Raw genomic sequence first — 16,430 nt, 5'->3', positions numbered from 1 at the left:
CTCTCAACACACACATACACACACACCCATACACACACACACTTTCCCGCCTCCAAACTGTTTGAGAGTAAGTTGCAGACTTGATATCCCTCAGGTACTTCTGGGTACATTTCCTAAAAACAAGGATATTCTCTTAAATAACCCTGACACAATTATAAAAATCTTAACATTAACACGGATACAATACTATTATCTAATCTTACCTACAGACCTTTTTCAAATTTTTGCCAACTGTCCAAAAAATGTCCTTTAAAAGAAAACATTTTCTAGTCCAGGATTCAATGCAGGATCACATGTTGCATTCAGTGGCCACATCTCTTTAGTCAATTTTCATCTAGAATCGTTCTTCAATCTGTCTTTCATGACCTGAACATTTTTTGAAGAGTAAAGGCTATTTTTTTGTTGTTTTAGAATGTCCCTCAATTTGGGTTTATCAGGTTCAGGTTCTACATTTTGGGGACAAATGTCCAGAAGGGATACTGTGTCCCTCAATACATCTATTTGTCTTACTATGATGAGTGCTAATTTCTATCACACAGTTACGCTGATGTCTGCCAGGTTTCTCCCTTGTAAAGTCACTATTTTCCCTTTGTAATTAATACTTATATTGCAGGGAGATACTTCGAGACTATGTAAATATCCTGTTTCTCATCAAACTTGCTGAATCAATTATTCCAGGGTTGCCAACACTGATCTTCTAATTCTGTCATTCCCAACTACATGGAAGAGCTTTCCCTTCTCTATTACTTATTTATGTATTTATATCGGCTTGGTCTTACACATTCTTATTTTATTCAACAGTTTGTAATCTGTTTCTATTATTACTTATTTTGATACTCAAAGTGTCCCAGATTGGCCAGTAGGAGCCCCTTCAAGCCAGCTCCCAGGTCCTCTTGACACGTCCCCATCATTCTTTGAACACTTCCTTTCTGCCACAAGATGATGTTTCAGCCTCATCTTACATTTTCCCAGCCCCAGTCTTGGAATCGGCTATTTCTCCAAGGAGCCCTGGTACCTTTTCATGGAGAAGAGTATTTAGAAACCAAAATCTGGGTACTAAGTGTGCTCATTGCTACTAAGTGTGCCATCGCTTCTAGGCCCTCTCAGCAGATAGACTCGGACAGACAAACAGACACATAGACACACACCCCATGTCTATTTCTATATCTAACAAAAACCATAAATTCATAATACCTCCAATCCCACTTCAAAACAGGGGATTCATTCTAGCCTTCCCCCAGAAACCTGGCTCTCATTATTCACAATATACTTAGTTATTTGATCAACCCTAAAATATAGAGAAAGTAGTTTTAGAATTGTTAACCCACGCTGCTGGGTAAAAGAAACCTACTTATTAGAATCTAATATGTGTTTACAGTCTTTTTGTCTTTAGCCAGAAGGTACAGAGTCAAAATACTGCATTCAGAAGTAACTCAGGGGCTTCCCTGGTGGCGCAGTGGTTGAGAGTCCGCCTGCTGATGCAGGGGACACGGGTTCGTGCCCCGGTCCGGGAAGATCCCACATGCCGCGGAGCAGCTAGGCCCGTGAGCCATGGCCGCTGAGCCTGCGCGTCGGAGCCTGTGCTCCGCAACGGGAGAGGCCAAAACAGTGAGAGGCCCGCATACCGCAAAAAAAACAAACAAAAAAAAGTAACTCAGACAAGGCCTTATCTGTATGTATCCCTTTAGTATGGTTATTTCTTGGAAATACAGTTAGTGTCATATTTCTTTTTGTATTCCAATTTAGGGTCAACCTCCACTGCCCGCCCCCATCCTTGATGATTTGGAGGGATGTACAGGAAACATTAACAGTTCCAAAAGTCAGAATTATACAAAAGAGGTAAACGAAGATAAGTGTCCTTCCCCTTCTCTCATCCCTTCTACCCCAATTCCTGTCCCAGTTTTATTTTGGCTAATCTGACAATCTTTCGTCTTTTAATTGGTGGGTATAGTTCTTTTTCACTTAATGTAATTCTGATATATTTGAGCTTCTACTACTAGAATACTACGTACTTTCTATTTGTCTATTTGTTCTCTCTTCTTTCTTGCCTTTTTTAGGATTTTGTGATTGTTTAAATTGCATTCTTTCCTCACTATTAACTTGGATTTTAAACACTCTTCCTATTCTTTTAGTGGCCACTCTAGATTACAATAAGCATCCTTGACTTAGAGTCTAACATTAATTGATATTCTTACCATTTTCCCAGACAATGCAAGAACCTTCTTAGAATATTAACTCTATTTATCCCCTTCCCAATTCATATGCTATTTTTGTCGTGGATTTCAGATGTATATATACATACATACACACACCCATAAGACATCAGTTTTTTGTTTTATACAGTCAATATTCACTTACCTACATGTTGACTTTTTCTTAATTCATGCCTTCCCGTATTTCTGACTTTTCATCTGTGACTGTTTTTGCTCTGCCTGAAAAATACCCTTTTAATGTTTCCTATAGTGACGGTCTACTGGTAATAAATTTTCTCAGCTTTGTTTAGAACCTTTATTGCCTTCCTTCTTGAAACACATTTCACTGGGCTTAGATCCAGATTGGTAGTTTTCTCTTTTAGAACTTTAGAAAATACACCAGGTCATCCAGCTTCCATTGTTTCTGTTTCTCCTTTTTCCTTCCTCTGGCTGATTTTAAGATTCTCTCTTTATCTTTCACTTTCCAACAATACTGTGATATGCTACATATGGATTTCTTTTATTTTTCTTGCTTGGGGCATTTAGAGCTCCTTGAATCTACGGCCTGATGTCTTTTGTTATTTGGGGAAGTTATCAGCCGTTCTCTCTATGGATGTGGTTTCTGCCCCATTCTCCCTCTCTCCTCTCCTTCTGTGACTCCAGCCACATGGATATTAGACCTTGTCCCTTTATCCTCCACGTCCCTCATCCTCTCTTCTTTATTTTCATCTTTTTGTGTGTCTCCGTGCATCACACTGGATATTTTCTTCTGTCCTATGTCCCAAGTCTCTAATTTTTTTTTCATAAATAAGATCTTTTATTTGTCACCATTAAAAGTCTGAATTTTCAGCAGATCCTTGGCTCATGTCCATCAGCTCGTTCAACTCGAGCACCTGCCTCGTCCCCAGTAGCTTTTCCAGAACAACTACCTTCACCAAGTAGCTCCATGAGTTTTCCCAATTCAAACTTGGGCTTCTTCAGCATTTTTACCTTTCTAACAATGACATCATGGAGCAGATAAACAGATTGGCAAGCCTTTTCTATGTCTTTTCCAATGCTGTCTGGAATCAATTTATCGACCACCTCTTTCAAGTCATTTGTCTGCACCTCTCGGGTCATGATTTCCCTCATCTTCTTGCGGATCTGGCGGACCTGCTGGTGCTGGGCATAAAAGGTCTTCCGAATCTGACTGTTGCATTTTTTAGTAAAACCCACACAGAATAGATGAAGCAAATAACCATCGGTAGTCTTGACATCAACGTGAGCTTCAATCACGGTCTGACATTTTTTTGACCATGGGAGCACATTTTGTCATGGGTAATACCCATGCCACGGAAATTAGTCAGGCAGTTTTTGCCCTGAACATCCTCAGTAATTAGCTTGAATTCTCTAAATGCAAACTCATCATTCTGCAGATCAGCAAGGCTCACTTCAAAAACACAACACTTGAGGCCGTCAGATGCGATTTTGGTTCCCTGAGTTCTCGTGACTAGTGTTTTCCCAATATCTCTTACATTGAACATAGCTGGTGCTTCCACATCATAGCAATCTTTCTTAGAAAATGGGTCAACCACTTTCTTCTTGGCTCCCTTTTGGCCGCCTTTCATAAGACGCCTGTTCTTGCTGACGCCATGGTGCTGCTCAGAGAGCCAAAAGGCTCTAATCTTTTCTTTTGATGTGTCTAATTGGCTATTAAGCCCATCCAATGAGCTGCTCATTTCAGAATTTGTATTTTTCAGTTCTCGAACATCCACGGGGATTTAGTTTAGTTCCCAGTTCTCTGCTAAAATTCTGAAGTGTGTCCTTTATCTCTACGCACATAGTGGGCACAGTTATTCCAATATCTGTGCCCAGTGGCTCTGACATGTGGAGCTGCTGTGGGTCTGGTTCTTGTTATTGTCATGTCTCTCTGTTGCCTGCCATTTTTTTTTTTTTTTTTTACCATATACCAGACACTGAATTTGAAAATTGCAGAAATAATTTCAATCCTAAGATGATATTATAAATCTTCAGAGAAAGGTTAAGTTTGCTTCTGCTCGGTGCCTGCGGGGCAACAATCTAGAATCACCTCAACGCAATCTCAGGAAGTGAGATGATGTGGAACTGAGTGGAGTCCTGAGAGGGCCTGCCGGCTTCCCAGTCACCCTTATTCCAGAGTGCCACCCTTCAGGGTCCCAATCAGAAACAAGGGAAGTTCATCAGGCCAGTTCCCCGCCCTTGGCAAGCCCTTAATTTCCACCTCTGTCCTCTGATCTGAAAAGGCCACTGAAAGTACCATTCATCTTCCTCCAGAACTGCCAATCCAGTGCCAGACAAGGGCTAACCTCCCTGGGTCTCTGTCTCCTCAGGATCCTGGCCCAGTTATTCTTCATTACCTAGTTAACTTCCTGGTGCCTTCAAGCATGTACGTTTTATTTTTAATCTAGCTTTTCTATTAACAGTTATCCTCAGTGGGAGAGGCGGTCCAAAATTACCAACTGTGTCATTACTAGAAGCAGAAGTGATTACGTTGTTTTTATGCTTGCTTTGCTTTCTATATTCCTATCACTAATTCATCCTCAAACTATGAGAGAAACACAAAGGTGCTCCCAATACATTCAAACACATGAGGTAATGTATCTGTTTTCTTCTTCTTTTTTAACCTTCCTCACGCTGGCTTCCCCTGCTGGAAACTACTCCTCCTGGAGCCCTCTGTCCTCCTGACTCCAATCTAGACTAGCTGCTTTCTATGCTCACTGAAAAATTCTCTTAGAAATAGCTCTTCCCATTTTCTTGCAAGTTCCACGTTGGGGTCTTAAGTTTCCTAAATCCTGTCTTCCTCTTTCTCAATGTGCACCTTGTGCTGGTGGTACACACCTTCTGGTAGCTTACTGAGAAACAGTGCATGGGAACTACATTTTTGGACACTTTGCATACCTTAAACTGTCTTTATTCTACCCTTTTATTTAATCAATAATTTAGCTGAGCACAGAATTCTAGGGTAAATATGGGAGGCATGCTCTAATATCTTCTAGCAGGGTTGCTACTGACAACAATATGCCATTCTCATTTCTGATTATTTGAATGTGCCCACTTTTAACTCTCTGGAACCTTCTGTCATCTTCTCCTTACATTGGGATGCCCACCTATCCTTTGCACAACAGCATGCCGTGATGTGTTCTGTTCTGTTTATTTATTCACTCACTCACTCACTCACAGTGGGCAACTGGCGAACCCTTTCAATCTAGAGACTAACAACCTTCTGGGGATTTTTCTATAGTATTTCCTCAATAATTTTCCATGCCTCCTTTTTCCCTGTTTTCACATTCTGGAACTCTTATTATGCAGATGTTTTCTCTGTTATAATAGCCTATGTAGCTTTCATGGTTTTCAGCAAATGTCTGGATCGCTTAGCAATCTGCTATATTCAAGACTGAGAGTTTCAACTAAGCCTCCTACTTTCTGATTCCCCTGGACCCACGCATCTAGTGCTCCTCATTCCTGAGTCTTACCAAGGTTCTTCTGCACAAATCAGCCAGGGTCTTGGCTCGACCCTCATCAGGCACTTGGCTCTCTCTGGTCTGCTAAGTCACTTGCCATTTCTCTAACTGCTTTGTGGCTTTCAAATTTTTCTTGCTATTTCTTATTTGCTGTCATCTATGGTTTCATGCCTTTTATCTAGTCTTTCAGTGGCATACAGTGGGCTAGGGATATAGGGAGTAGAGATAAATCATATGTTCAATCTGTCCTTTTCTTTTCTTTCTTTTTTTTTTTTTCCCCGATACGCGGGCCTTTCACTGTTGTGGCCTCTCCCGTTGCGGAGCACAGGCTCCGGACGCGCAGGCTCAGCGGCCATGGCTCACGGGCCCAGCCGCTCCGCGGCATGTGGGATCTTCCCGGACCGGGGCACGAACCTGTGTCCCCTGCATTGGCAGGCAGACCCCCAACCACTGCGCCACCAGGGAAGCCCTCAATCTGACCTTTTCAACCAGAAGCCTCCTGATTTGTTTTTCAAACAAGGAACCTTTAAGAGTTTGCTTTCATTAAAAGCATTATCACCTTAAGCCTTCCCTTCCAGAATGACTCTTTTATTTACATCCAGTTTATATCACCTGCCCCATTTGACCACTGGAACAGTGCTTTTCTCGTGGAGGGAGGAGTGGAGACATTAAAAGAAGGAGAAAAACTCAGCTTACTTCTCCCTCACCCAGAGGCTATCAGATGAAGTCAACTGTCTTTGGATACTTTTTCAAGATTTGATCAATATACTTCTCATCTTTGGAACACTCAAATTAAGAAACAAAACAAGGGAGATCAAAAACAGAGCTAGAATATTTAGATGTGCTGTCACTTGAGGGTCAAGGACAGGAGAAGAGAACATCCGTGAAATTCAGGCGTATTTTAATAGATCTGACCTCAACATCTTAACCTATTAGTCCTTATAAACTGAGAGAGCTTTTCCCTACATCTACAAAACAACTATGAACAAAATGTATCGTTAATCAAGTGGTAAGAACATACAAGGAACAGTCTATCTTCCTTAGCTTATTTTGGACTTCCCAAGATGCCAGTTAGCCTAACCAATCCAGACAGGTTCTGTGCAAACCAGTGAGTATGCTACAGGACTGCGTGTTAACACACGGAAGCAAGTCAAGTGTACCTACTCTCCTCTCCAGAAAATAAATGCGCGTCTCAACAGAACAAAGGGTCTCATATGCTTTGAAGGGTATGTATATTAAGAGAAGTCCCAGGACTTCAGGCTAAACCTGAGAGATAGAACATAAGTGATCATCTCTGATCTCACCCAAAAGCCCACCAAAATAAAAGGAGATAAATGAACACAGAAATCTGCAAGGAGAAAAAGACAAAACTAGATGAGAAATGTCCAAGATTTTCGGAAGATAAAAAGCACATGGAAGAATCAAAATTGACTCAGCAGTACAGAGGAAAAATACAGAGGAAGCTGAAACCTTAGGGTACATAGAGGGAGATGCCAAGGAAAAGCAAGCTGATCTGTCTCACAAAACACGTCTCACAGAAAGACTCTGGAAGTAAGAGAACCAGGAACCATGAAAGTGGAATGAAGGATCCAGTAGGAAATGAAGCAACTGGCTGAGAATCTGCAGAACAAGCAGTTAGACTGATGGGTCTCCACGTCTGCTCCTGGCAGCTACCTGACGATCCCTGCTTGACCCCCACAATAAAAGGAAGGTATATTCTTTGGAAAAAATAAACCAGTAATTTGGGGCTTTCCTGGTGGTGCAGTGGTTAAGAATCCACTTGCCAATGCAGGGGACACGGGTTCGAGCCCTGGTCCGGGAAGATCCCACATGCAGCGGAGCGACTACGCCCGTGCACCACAACTACTGAGCCTGCGCTCTAGAGCTCGCGAGCCACAACTACTGAGCCCGTGAGCCACAACTACTGAAGCCCGTGCGCCTAGAGTCCACGCTCCGCAACAAGAGAAGCCACCGCAATGAGAAGCCCACGCACCACAATGAAGAGTAGCCCCTGCTGGCCACAACTAGAGAAAGCCCGCGTGCAGCAACAAAGACCCAACACAGCCAAAAATAAATAAATAAAGTAATAAACCAGTAATTTAAAACCCAGCCAAATCATCAATCAAGTATGAAGATAGACACCTTCAAACATTTTAAGTCTCAAGAAATGTCCTCTAATCACACAAAGCAGTATAGGCTCCATCAGAGTAAGAGAGTAAACCAAGAAAGAGGAGGACACGTGCAAACAGAAAACAAGGATCCTAACATGGGAGGGAGAATCGCATACTCAATGTGGTTCCCAGGACCAGAACCACACTGCAGACCTAGAAAGCGGCTGGGCCAGACTGAGGCAGAAGGAAAGAGGGCCTCAGGAGAAAGAGTCGGGGTGGAGGCGAGAAACAGAGATTAATCAACATATCTGATCATGAGAAAAATTATGTTCAGACGTGTTGGCTAGTATGTGGGAAACGATAACAAATACATAAAAGAATAGGCAAATTAAAAAGAGGCAGTTAGGGCTTCCCTGGTGGCGCAGTGGTTGAGAGTCCGCCTGCCGATGCAGGGGACACAGGTTCGTGCCCCGGTCCGGGAAGATCCCACATGCCGCGGAGCGGCTGGGCCCGTGAGCCATGGCCGCTGAGCCTGCACGTCCGGAGCCTGTGCTCCGTAACGGGAGAGGCCACAACAGTGAGAGGCCCGCGTACCGCAAAAAAAAAAAAAAAAAAAAAGAGGCAGTTATTAAATCCTGGAATACGTTTGAAACTTGTTCAAGAAAGAAATGTCATCATGGTATACTGCTTGGCTCAATGATGAAGATTATCTGCACGTATGTAATAAAGTGATGCTCATGAGGAATTTAAATTTGGGCTCCATTTTAAGAGAAGGAATTTACACACACCTTTCGATTAACTATTTACGTAAAAGAAGGCTACCCATTCTTCAAATATTTAGTAGCAGTGGGACTGTTTTCTGACTCCACAAAACTCCCCTTCTTAGGGGAGGCGACAGCCAGAAGGAGGAGGTTAAGTGTAGCAAAGTCTGTAGGCCTGCTGCTCCTACTGTAAGTTTTTTTTTTTTTTTTTTTTTTTGCCGTACGCGGGCCTCTCACTGTTGTGGCCTCTCCCATTGTGGAGCACAGGCTCTGGACGCGCAGGCTCAGCGGCCATGGCTCACGGGCCCAGCCGCTCCGCAGCATGTGGGATCCTCCCGGACCAGGGCATGAACCCGTGTCCCCCTGCATCGGCAGGCGGACTCTCAACCACTGCGCCACCAGGGAAGCCCCCTACTGTAAGTTTGTCCCGACCGTGAAGATTTCATGATCATAACTGTTTCCTGCCCAGTAATAATCTGTGTTCTCTGATGACACAGCCCTCAGTAACAGCAACAGGAAACCTGTCCTGTCTTGAATATTGTGCCTCTACCTAAGGAGAGGAGTCTGCAGAACGCTCCTTTGGATGCCATCAGCCATGCAGTTTTCCCATCTCCTCTCCCTGAAGAGAGGCATTTAGCAGAGAAAGCCTGTTCACTAGCCCCGAAGCAGCCACTGGAACTCCAGGGCGCAAAAGCACGGCCTGAGACCCTGGCCAGGCCTTTCTCCAGCCTTTCCGTAAGTTGACACGTGGCACCCAGTTCCTCAACAAAGCACAAACCTTCTACTGACCTTTCAGCTATCAGCCACGGGTTGAAGGAGCCCACAGCCTCGTGCGCAGTAACCCGGAGGTACTGCTCGAAGCGGCGGCAGTAGTCACCAATGCTGCGCCGCATGCCCCGCGGGACAAAGAGGGCAGCTCGGCCTTCCTTCTGCTGAGCATCTTCTGAAAGGGACAGAAGGGGATTCTCTCTTTTTTCCGGTCTCTCCTCTGTTCCCACACTTTCATCTAGGGAACTGAGAGCAAATAAAAATGATGAGAGCATTCAAAATCATCTGCAAGCGAGGGTAAACTGTTAATTCACCCTGATGGTTTGACAACCAAAGGTTTACCTCCATTTCCCTTCCTCACACTGAACAAAACGCAACATCTTATCACCACTCATTGTTTCTCCTTTACACCGGACTAACCCTCCACACAGGAGGAACATGTGTCCCACGGACAAAAGAATTCTTAAAGCAGATCTTGCAGTAATTACCTGCACAATCACCTGTGCCAGTGTGATGCTTTCAATCGTAAAAACCAGCTAAACGTTACTGAAAGGATCCTTAAGATGCAACACACTCAATGCCCATCTTACAAGCACTACTATTTTACTGGGCCATCTTGGAGTTTGTCAAGATCTTGGTCAAAAGGAGAATCTCTCTCTGTCTTGTGGTAATTGAAGGAATGTGAAATCTAACAACATCAAAGGCAACCAACTACAATGAAATCATACAGTCTCGTTACCACTTACGTGCCATTGCAGGGCCTTTCTAACACGATGTTCACATCTGGGTCTTTGCGAGCTGCTGTCTTTGTGATCCTGATTGGATGAGGAGAAAGACGCCTTTCACTTACTGCTGGGATATTTTGGTCTAGAAAAGGAGAAGCATAAAATGACTGCATATAAAGAAATGCTGGTGTATATATCAGAGCTGTCTTGGTGGCCAATAACCTGTGAGGAAGTCATGGGCACATCTCTTAAGCATAAAGGTTGCATTAGCAGTACAAAGGGAAAAAAGTGCCCTTGTTTTAAATGAAAAGGGGAATTTAGAAGTCCCCAAGAGGGACTTCCGTGGTGGTCCAGTGGTTGAGGATCTGTCTTACAATACAGGGGACACCAGTTCGATCCCTAGTCGGGGAACTAAGATCCCACATGCTGCGGGGCAATTCAGCCTGTGCGCCACAAGTGCAGAGCCTGCACACCACAACTGTAGAGCCCGAGCGCCGCAACTACTGAGCCTGTGTGCTCTGGAGCTCACGCGCCACAACTAGAGAGCCCACGCGCCACAACTGGAGAGAAGCTTGCACACCGCAGCGAGGAGCCCACGTGCTGCAACAGAAGATCCTGCACGCTGCAACTAAGACCCGATACAGCCAAAAAATAAATAATATTAAGGGGCCTGTCGTTAAAAAATAAAAAAATAAAAGTTACCAAGAAACAAACCAATGAGGAGTCAGTTTTAAGAAATAAAGAACTTGTTTAAAAGCTTCTGTCAGCTCTTTGGAAGACTCTTTGAAGAGGTCTGTGCAAAGCCAGGTTCCATTAGGATCCAGCCCCCATTCCGAGGAGTCTTAAGCAGTTGGGTTTGTTTTTTAACCTTTAAATGATTTGATTGCTGGAGAAGGAAAAAAACCACTCACACCTGAACACTTAATTAGCTGATTTGTCTCTGGGCTTCGTTGGAAAAATCTGCATGATGATAGTCAAAACATTTAACTTATTAACTATACCTTGCAGGCTTGACCGCTCTTTTGAGTTTTGGATTACTTATCATTTTAAATGCATTTCAAATGTAGAATCCCACTACTGGCACACACCCAGAGAAAATCATAATTCAAAAAGACACATGCACCCCAATGTTCATTGCAGCACTATTTACAATAGCCAGGTCATGGAAGCAACCTAAATGCCCATCAACAGATGAATGGATAAAGAAGATGTAGTACATATATACAATGGAATATTACTCAGCCATAAAAAGGAATGAAATTGGGTCATTTGTAGAGATGTGTATGGACCTAGAGACTGTCATACAGACTGAAGTAAGTCAGAAAGAGAAAAACAAATATCGTATATTAACGCATTTATGTGGAATCTAGAAAAATGGTACAGACGAACCGGTTTGCAAGGCAGAAATAGAGACACAGATGTAGAGAACAAACATATGGACACCAAGGGGGGAAAGCAGGGTGGGGGGGATGAATTGCGAGATTGGGATTGACATATATATACTAATATGTATAAAATAGATAACTAATTAAAAAATGTAGAATCTCTGACCCACATATTTATATGCTTATGATTTTTTATGCTCAGAAATACTGCATAAGTCAGTTTTTGTAAAAATATTACTGAGAGGGGCTTCCCTGGTGGTGCAGTGGTTGAGAATCTGCCTGCTAATGCAGGGGACACGGGTTCGAGCCCTGGTCTGGGGGGATCCCACATGCTGCAGAGCAACTAGGCCCATGAGCCACAGCTACTGAGCCTACACGTCTGGAGCCTGTGCTCCGCAACAACAGAGGCCGCGATTGTGAGAGGCCCGTGCACCGCGATGAAGAGTGGCCCCCGCTTGCCACAACTAGAGAAAGCCCTTGCACAGAAATGAAGATCCAACACAGCAAAAATAAATTAATTAATAAACTCCTACCCCCAACATCTAAAAAATAAAAGAATATTAGAAAATATTACTGAGAGTACAATCAATTTTCAATTGATTTCAGAAAAGAGAAGATAAGAGCTATAGGTTCGTTCGACACTGCACAATTCAAAAATCACTTTAAATTTGGTTTTTGTGATGCAACTGAACATACAATCAGAACAATTAGAAACAGAGGGTCCTTATGAGGATTTCATGATTCTGGATTTAAAGTGTCCAAAAATTCATTTCGGAGCTCCTTTTAAATGCAAACCTAGACTCTAGCAGAGTCAGAGATAGTGACTAACAATTTAAATTGTCCTTGAAAAAGAGAACACTGAGTCCTTGGTAAGGCTGTCTTCTGCATGATGCAACCTGACTGTGGCCATTGGCCAAACCATCAGTGAAACAGTCGCCCTTCAACATTTCCCTCTCCTCTGCTTCCTTACGAAAAGATGCCCACGGATTCACTAAGCAATGATTAGAGGGGTCCTCCCTGTGCCAGGCCCATGCTAGGTACCGTCGGGACACAACTGAATATGACAAAACTCTCTGGCCTCAAATATTCTGTGGCTTCTTTGGGAGAGATAAAGAGCTCTAACAGGGTAGGACATGCCAAAAGTCTACGGGAGTTCACAGGAAGGGAGCAAAGTTCCAGCCTAGGAAAGCCAGGAAAAGCACGGCCGAGTAGGATCACGTGAGCCGGGCCTCGAAGAATGGTTCAACTGTCATGTGAGGATGAAAATGGAAGCTGGAGTAGGAATGGGGGAAAGAGAGAACGACATGAACAAAGAATAGCGCTGGAAAAATTACAGAAGACAAAAGGAACAAATTTGTTATTTTGTTTAGATGGCTCATCTTTCTGTCAGAATTTGACATGGAGAATACTTTTCCTAAGACAATACCCCAAACTCATACTCTAAAAAAAGTATATATACATAAGCTGCTGTAGTAAACCTTCTATAACCACAATTTCCTTTACTTCTCTTAATACTCATAGTACTGAAATTCCTTTAGAGGTAATGTTTAACCACATTTTATTTTCCTCCTTTCACTGAGTAAAGTAATAACTGATAAGCATGTGTCAAAGAGAATTTGAGTAACACTTCCCAGCCCGAATTGTGATAGTAGCCTAGCAACTGCAGCCAGAATGCATATGTATGAATTTTTTAAAACGGAAGAGAAAACTGAAAGTCTTTTCAACAAACAGAGCAAGAACAAGTGGATATCCATTAGTGGAAAAAAAAAAAGAACCTCTACCTCAAACCACAGGCAAACTTTTACTCAAGATGGATCACAGGCCCACACATAAAAGCTAAAACCATGAAGCTTCTAGAGGAAAACCAGAGTCTCTCTTCTCAACTTGGGAGTAGGCAAAGGTTTATTAGATCAGAGAAAGCAAAAACTATACAAGAAAAAATGGACAGGTTAGACTTTATCAAAATTTAAAATGTCTGCTCATAATAAAACACATTTGAGAAAATAAATAGGTGTGCTATAGATGGGGAAGAATGTTTGCAGATATCCGCTGGACAAGATTAGTGACTGCTGGGATGAGGGGAGGGAGAACGCGGGGTGATGCTACTGGATGCAGGGCTTCTTTTCAGTGATGAAAACGTTCTGGAATTAGCAATGACGTCTGCACAATTCTGTAAATATACTAAAAATTACTGAACTCTGTAAAAGGGTAAATTTTATGGTATGTGAATTACATCCAATAAAGCTGTTTTGAAAACAAACTATATATATATATATATATATATATATATATATATGACAAAGAAGTCAAACCCACAATGCATAAAGAATTCCTACAACTCAAAAATAAAAAGACAATCCAATTTCTTAAAACGTACAAAAGATTTGGACACTTCACAAAGGAAGACATACAAATGACTAATAACTACTTGAAAATGTTCTAAACATCATTATTCACCAAGGAAATGAAATTAAAGCCATAAAGAGATATTGCTACAGGCCCACCAGAATGGTTACAATGAAAAAGACTGACAAGTCAAATATTGGCAAAGCTCTCTAGCAACAGGAACTCAATGTAGATGGGAGTGTAAAACGGTACAGCCACTTTGGGGAAAGGTTTGGCAGTTTTTTATAAAGTTAAACATGTACCTATCCCATAACCTGGCAAGTCTACTCAGGTGTTTATCCAAGAGAAATGAAAACTTATGTCCGTACAAAGACTATACATGAATACACCCATAGCAGATTTATTTCTAATAGCCTCAAACTAGAAATAACCAAATGCAGATCTACAGGCAAATGGATAAACTAGATGTGGTACATGCGTACAATGGAATACTACTCAGCAATAAAAAGGAATGAACGCTGATACAAAGTGTGGTAGGCTGCACGCTGGCTCCACATTCTATTCCCTGGAACCTGTTAATGTCCCCTCTATGGCAAGAGGGACTTTAAGGATCTTGAGATGATGAGAGTAACCTGGATCACTGGGGTGGCCCCTAAGTGTAATCAACATGTCCTTATAACAAGCAGGCAGAGGAAGATTTGACTCAGAAGAGGAGAAGGCAATGTGACAACAGAAGCAGTGTGAAGTAATATGGCTGCAAGCCAAGGACTGCAGGCAGCCTTAGAAGCTGGAAGAAGGAACCAGCCCTGCCACCACCTTGATTTTAGCCCTTTAAGACTCACTTCAAACTTCTGACCTCCAGGAACTGTAAGAGAAAAAATCTGTTTTAAACTGCTAAATTTGTGCTTTAACTTGTTACTGTGGCAATAGGAAACAAGTAATAGATAAATTTATAAGATATCATGCTAAATGAAAGAAGCCTTAGACAAAAGAGTAAATACATGTATGATTCCATTTATATGAAATTCTAAAATAGGCAAAACTAATCTATAGTTAAAAAAAAAAAAAGCACAGTCGTTGCCTGGGTGAGGCGGAACTGACAGGGAAGGAGCATAGGGGAACTCTCCACAGTGATGAGAAGCTCTGTTTTGAGAGAAGTGTTGGGTAACAAAGGTATGCCCGTCTGTCAAAACCCATCAAACAACACTTAATAAGTTAACACTTAATAAGTTAAGATTTGTGCATTTTATTATATGTGAATTTTATCTCAAAAGGAAAAAAAGCCATAAATAAATATTAAGCCCTAGTTAGTGATAACAAATGTTGAAATATTTCAGATAAGATGTACTGATGTCTTCAAATTACTCTGAAATGCATCCAAAAATAAGATGGATTGATGGATGCACAGAGGATAAGTAGACATATGATAAAGCAAACACAGCAACATTTTAATTGTAGAATCTAGAAGATGCGTATATGGGTGTCCACTGCAGAATTTTTTCAACTTTTCTGTATGTTTGAAATTTTTCAGAATACAATGTCAAGGGAAAAAGTGGGGAAACACTCACCATTTTTTTCTTCCTGCATCCAAAGATGAGGATCAGTAAATACAATTTTATTATATCTTTGGCGAACCGTCTCCTGGTATTTCTTTAAAAAAAAAAAAAGTATAATTTATGAGGAAAAAAATTAGTTTCATTACAAACCAGAGACTAGTACAGCAGACATTTCCTATAGACCCATTACCAGAAACAGGCATCTCCCAGGGCCAGGAAGTGATTAGTTCATGAGATGAAATGTAAAAGAAAATGAAGCAATTAATCTAATTAATCTAATCTAGACCAGCACTGCCCACTAGAACTTGAAGTGATGATGGAAATGTTCTATTTTTGCCATGTCCAATATACCAGCTACTAACTATTGACCACTTGAAATGTGAGTGATGTACTTAATCTTAATTAATTTACATTAAATGGCCATCTGTGGCTACAGACTACCATTTTGGACCCTTCAGGTCTAGACCGTTAACGAGGGGTAATCAGTTACAAGACTAGGATAAACTACACATTTTTAAATTTTCAAAAACCAACTAAAAGTTGCCTTCCCTATAATGTTTCTGTTTAGCAGCAAAGCCAAAATGAGCTTTCATCATGGTGGAGTTAAAAAGAAAATGCTGAACTAGGAGTCAGGAGACCTGGATTCTCAGCCCACCTCTGGTGGGAATTTTTGTGTGACCTTGGCCACGTCACTTACTCCCTTATTGGGTCTCAATTTCCTGCTCAGAACAATCCAGGGGTTGGCTTGAGTAATGTTTGAGGTCTAAAATTCTCTGGGAAAAGCGTTCTAAAGTAGTATCATGGGAATTAGAGAAGGTAAAGTTAGCTGTGATTTGCCAGGATCACATGCTAGCAGAGCAGAAGAGGCAACTGAACAGCATTTACAAGCTGAGGGATGAAGAAGTTAAGTTGTTGGTCGCATCGGTGGGCCTGGGCTCCGGTCCAGTGTCTTTCGTATCCCATACCAACGATGAGTTATGTGTCAGGTAGGGTGCTGATACTTCATACCTCATTTTGTCCTTAAAAGCACCCTACTTATTAGAGAGGGTACAGGACTTTACCAAGGCCGTACACTGGGCTGGCAGTCGAGCTGGGATTTAAACTCAG

The 16,430-nt window shown here is 42.0% G+C and overlaps 1 protein-coding gene and 1 pseudogene across 7 annotated transcripts in view; both read right to left on the bottom strand.

Moving 5' to 3' along the window:
* KIAA0753 overlaps positions 1–16,430 on the bottom strand; it is a 55,047-nt gene that overhangs the window by 1,204 nt on the left and 37,413 nt on the right. For 3 of the 6 annotated variants that reach the window (XM_082860190.1, XM_082860189.1, XM_082860185.1), the window contains 3 exons: positions 15,336–15,417; positions 10,058–10,178; positions 9,333–9,557 (listed from right to left, as the gene is read on the bottom strand). In XM_082860190.1, coding sequence (XP_082716316.1) covers positions 9,333–9,557; positions 10,058–10,178; positions 15,336–15,417 — 428 coding nt within the window. Of the gene's footprint in view, positions 1–9,326; positions 9,558–10,057; positions 10,179–15,335; positions 15,418–16,430 lie in introns of those variants that run through there. The other 3 variants (XM_082860186.1, XM_082860187.1, XM_082860188.1) reach the window with 3 other exon arrangements.
* LOC309975217 (small ribosomal subunit protein eS1-like) lies at positions 1,781–3,843 on the bottom strand (annotated as a pseudogene). The gene has a single exon. The product of its transcript is annotated as a small ribosomal subunit protein eS1-like (transcript).

Source organism: Leucopleurus acutus (genome assembly GCF_964270905.1).
Source record: "Leucopleurus acutus genome assembly, chromosome: 19".
Taxonomy (NCBI): domain Eukaryota; kingdom Metazoa; phylum Chordata; class Mammalia; order Artiodactyla; family Delphinidae; genus Leucopleurus; species Leucopleurus acutus.
Note: the sequence above shows the minus strand (reverse complement) of the source record. Positions and strands in the feature narration are given on the sequence as shown.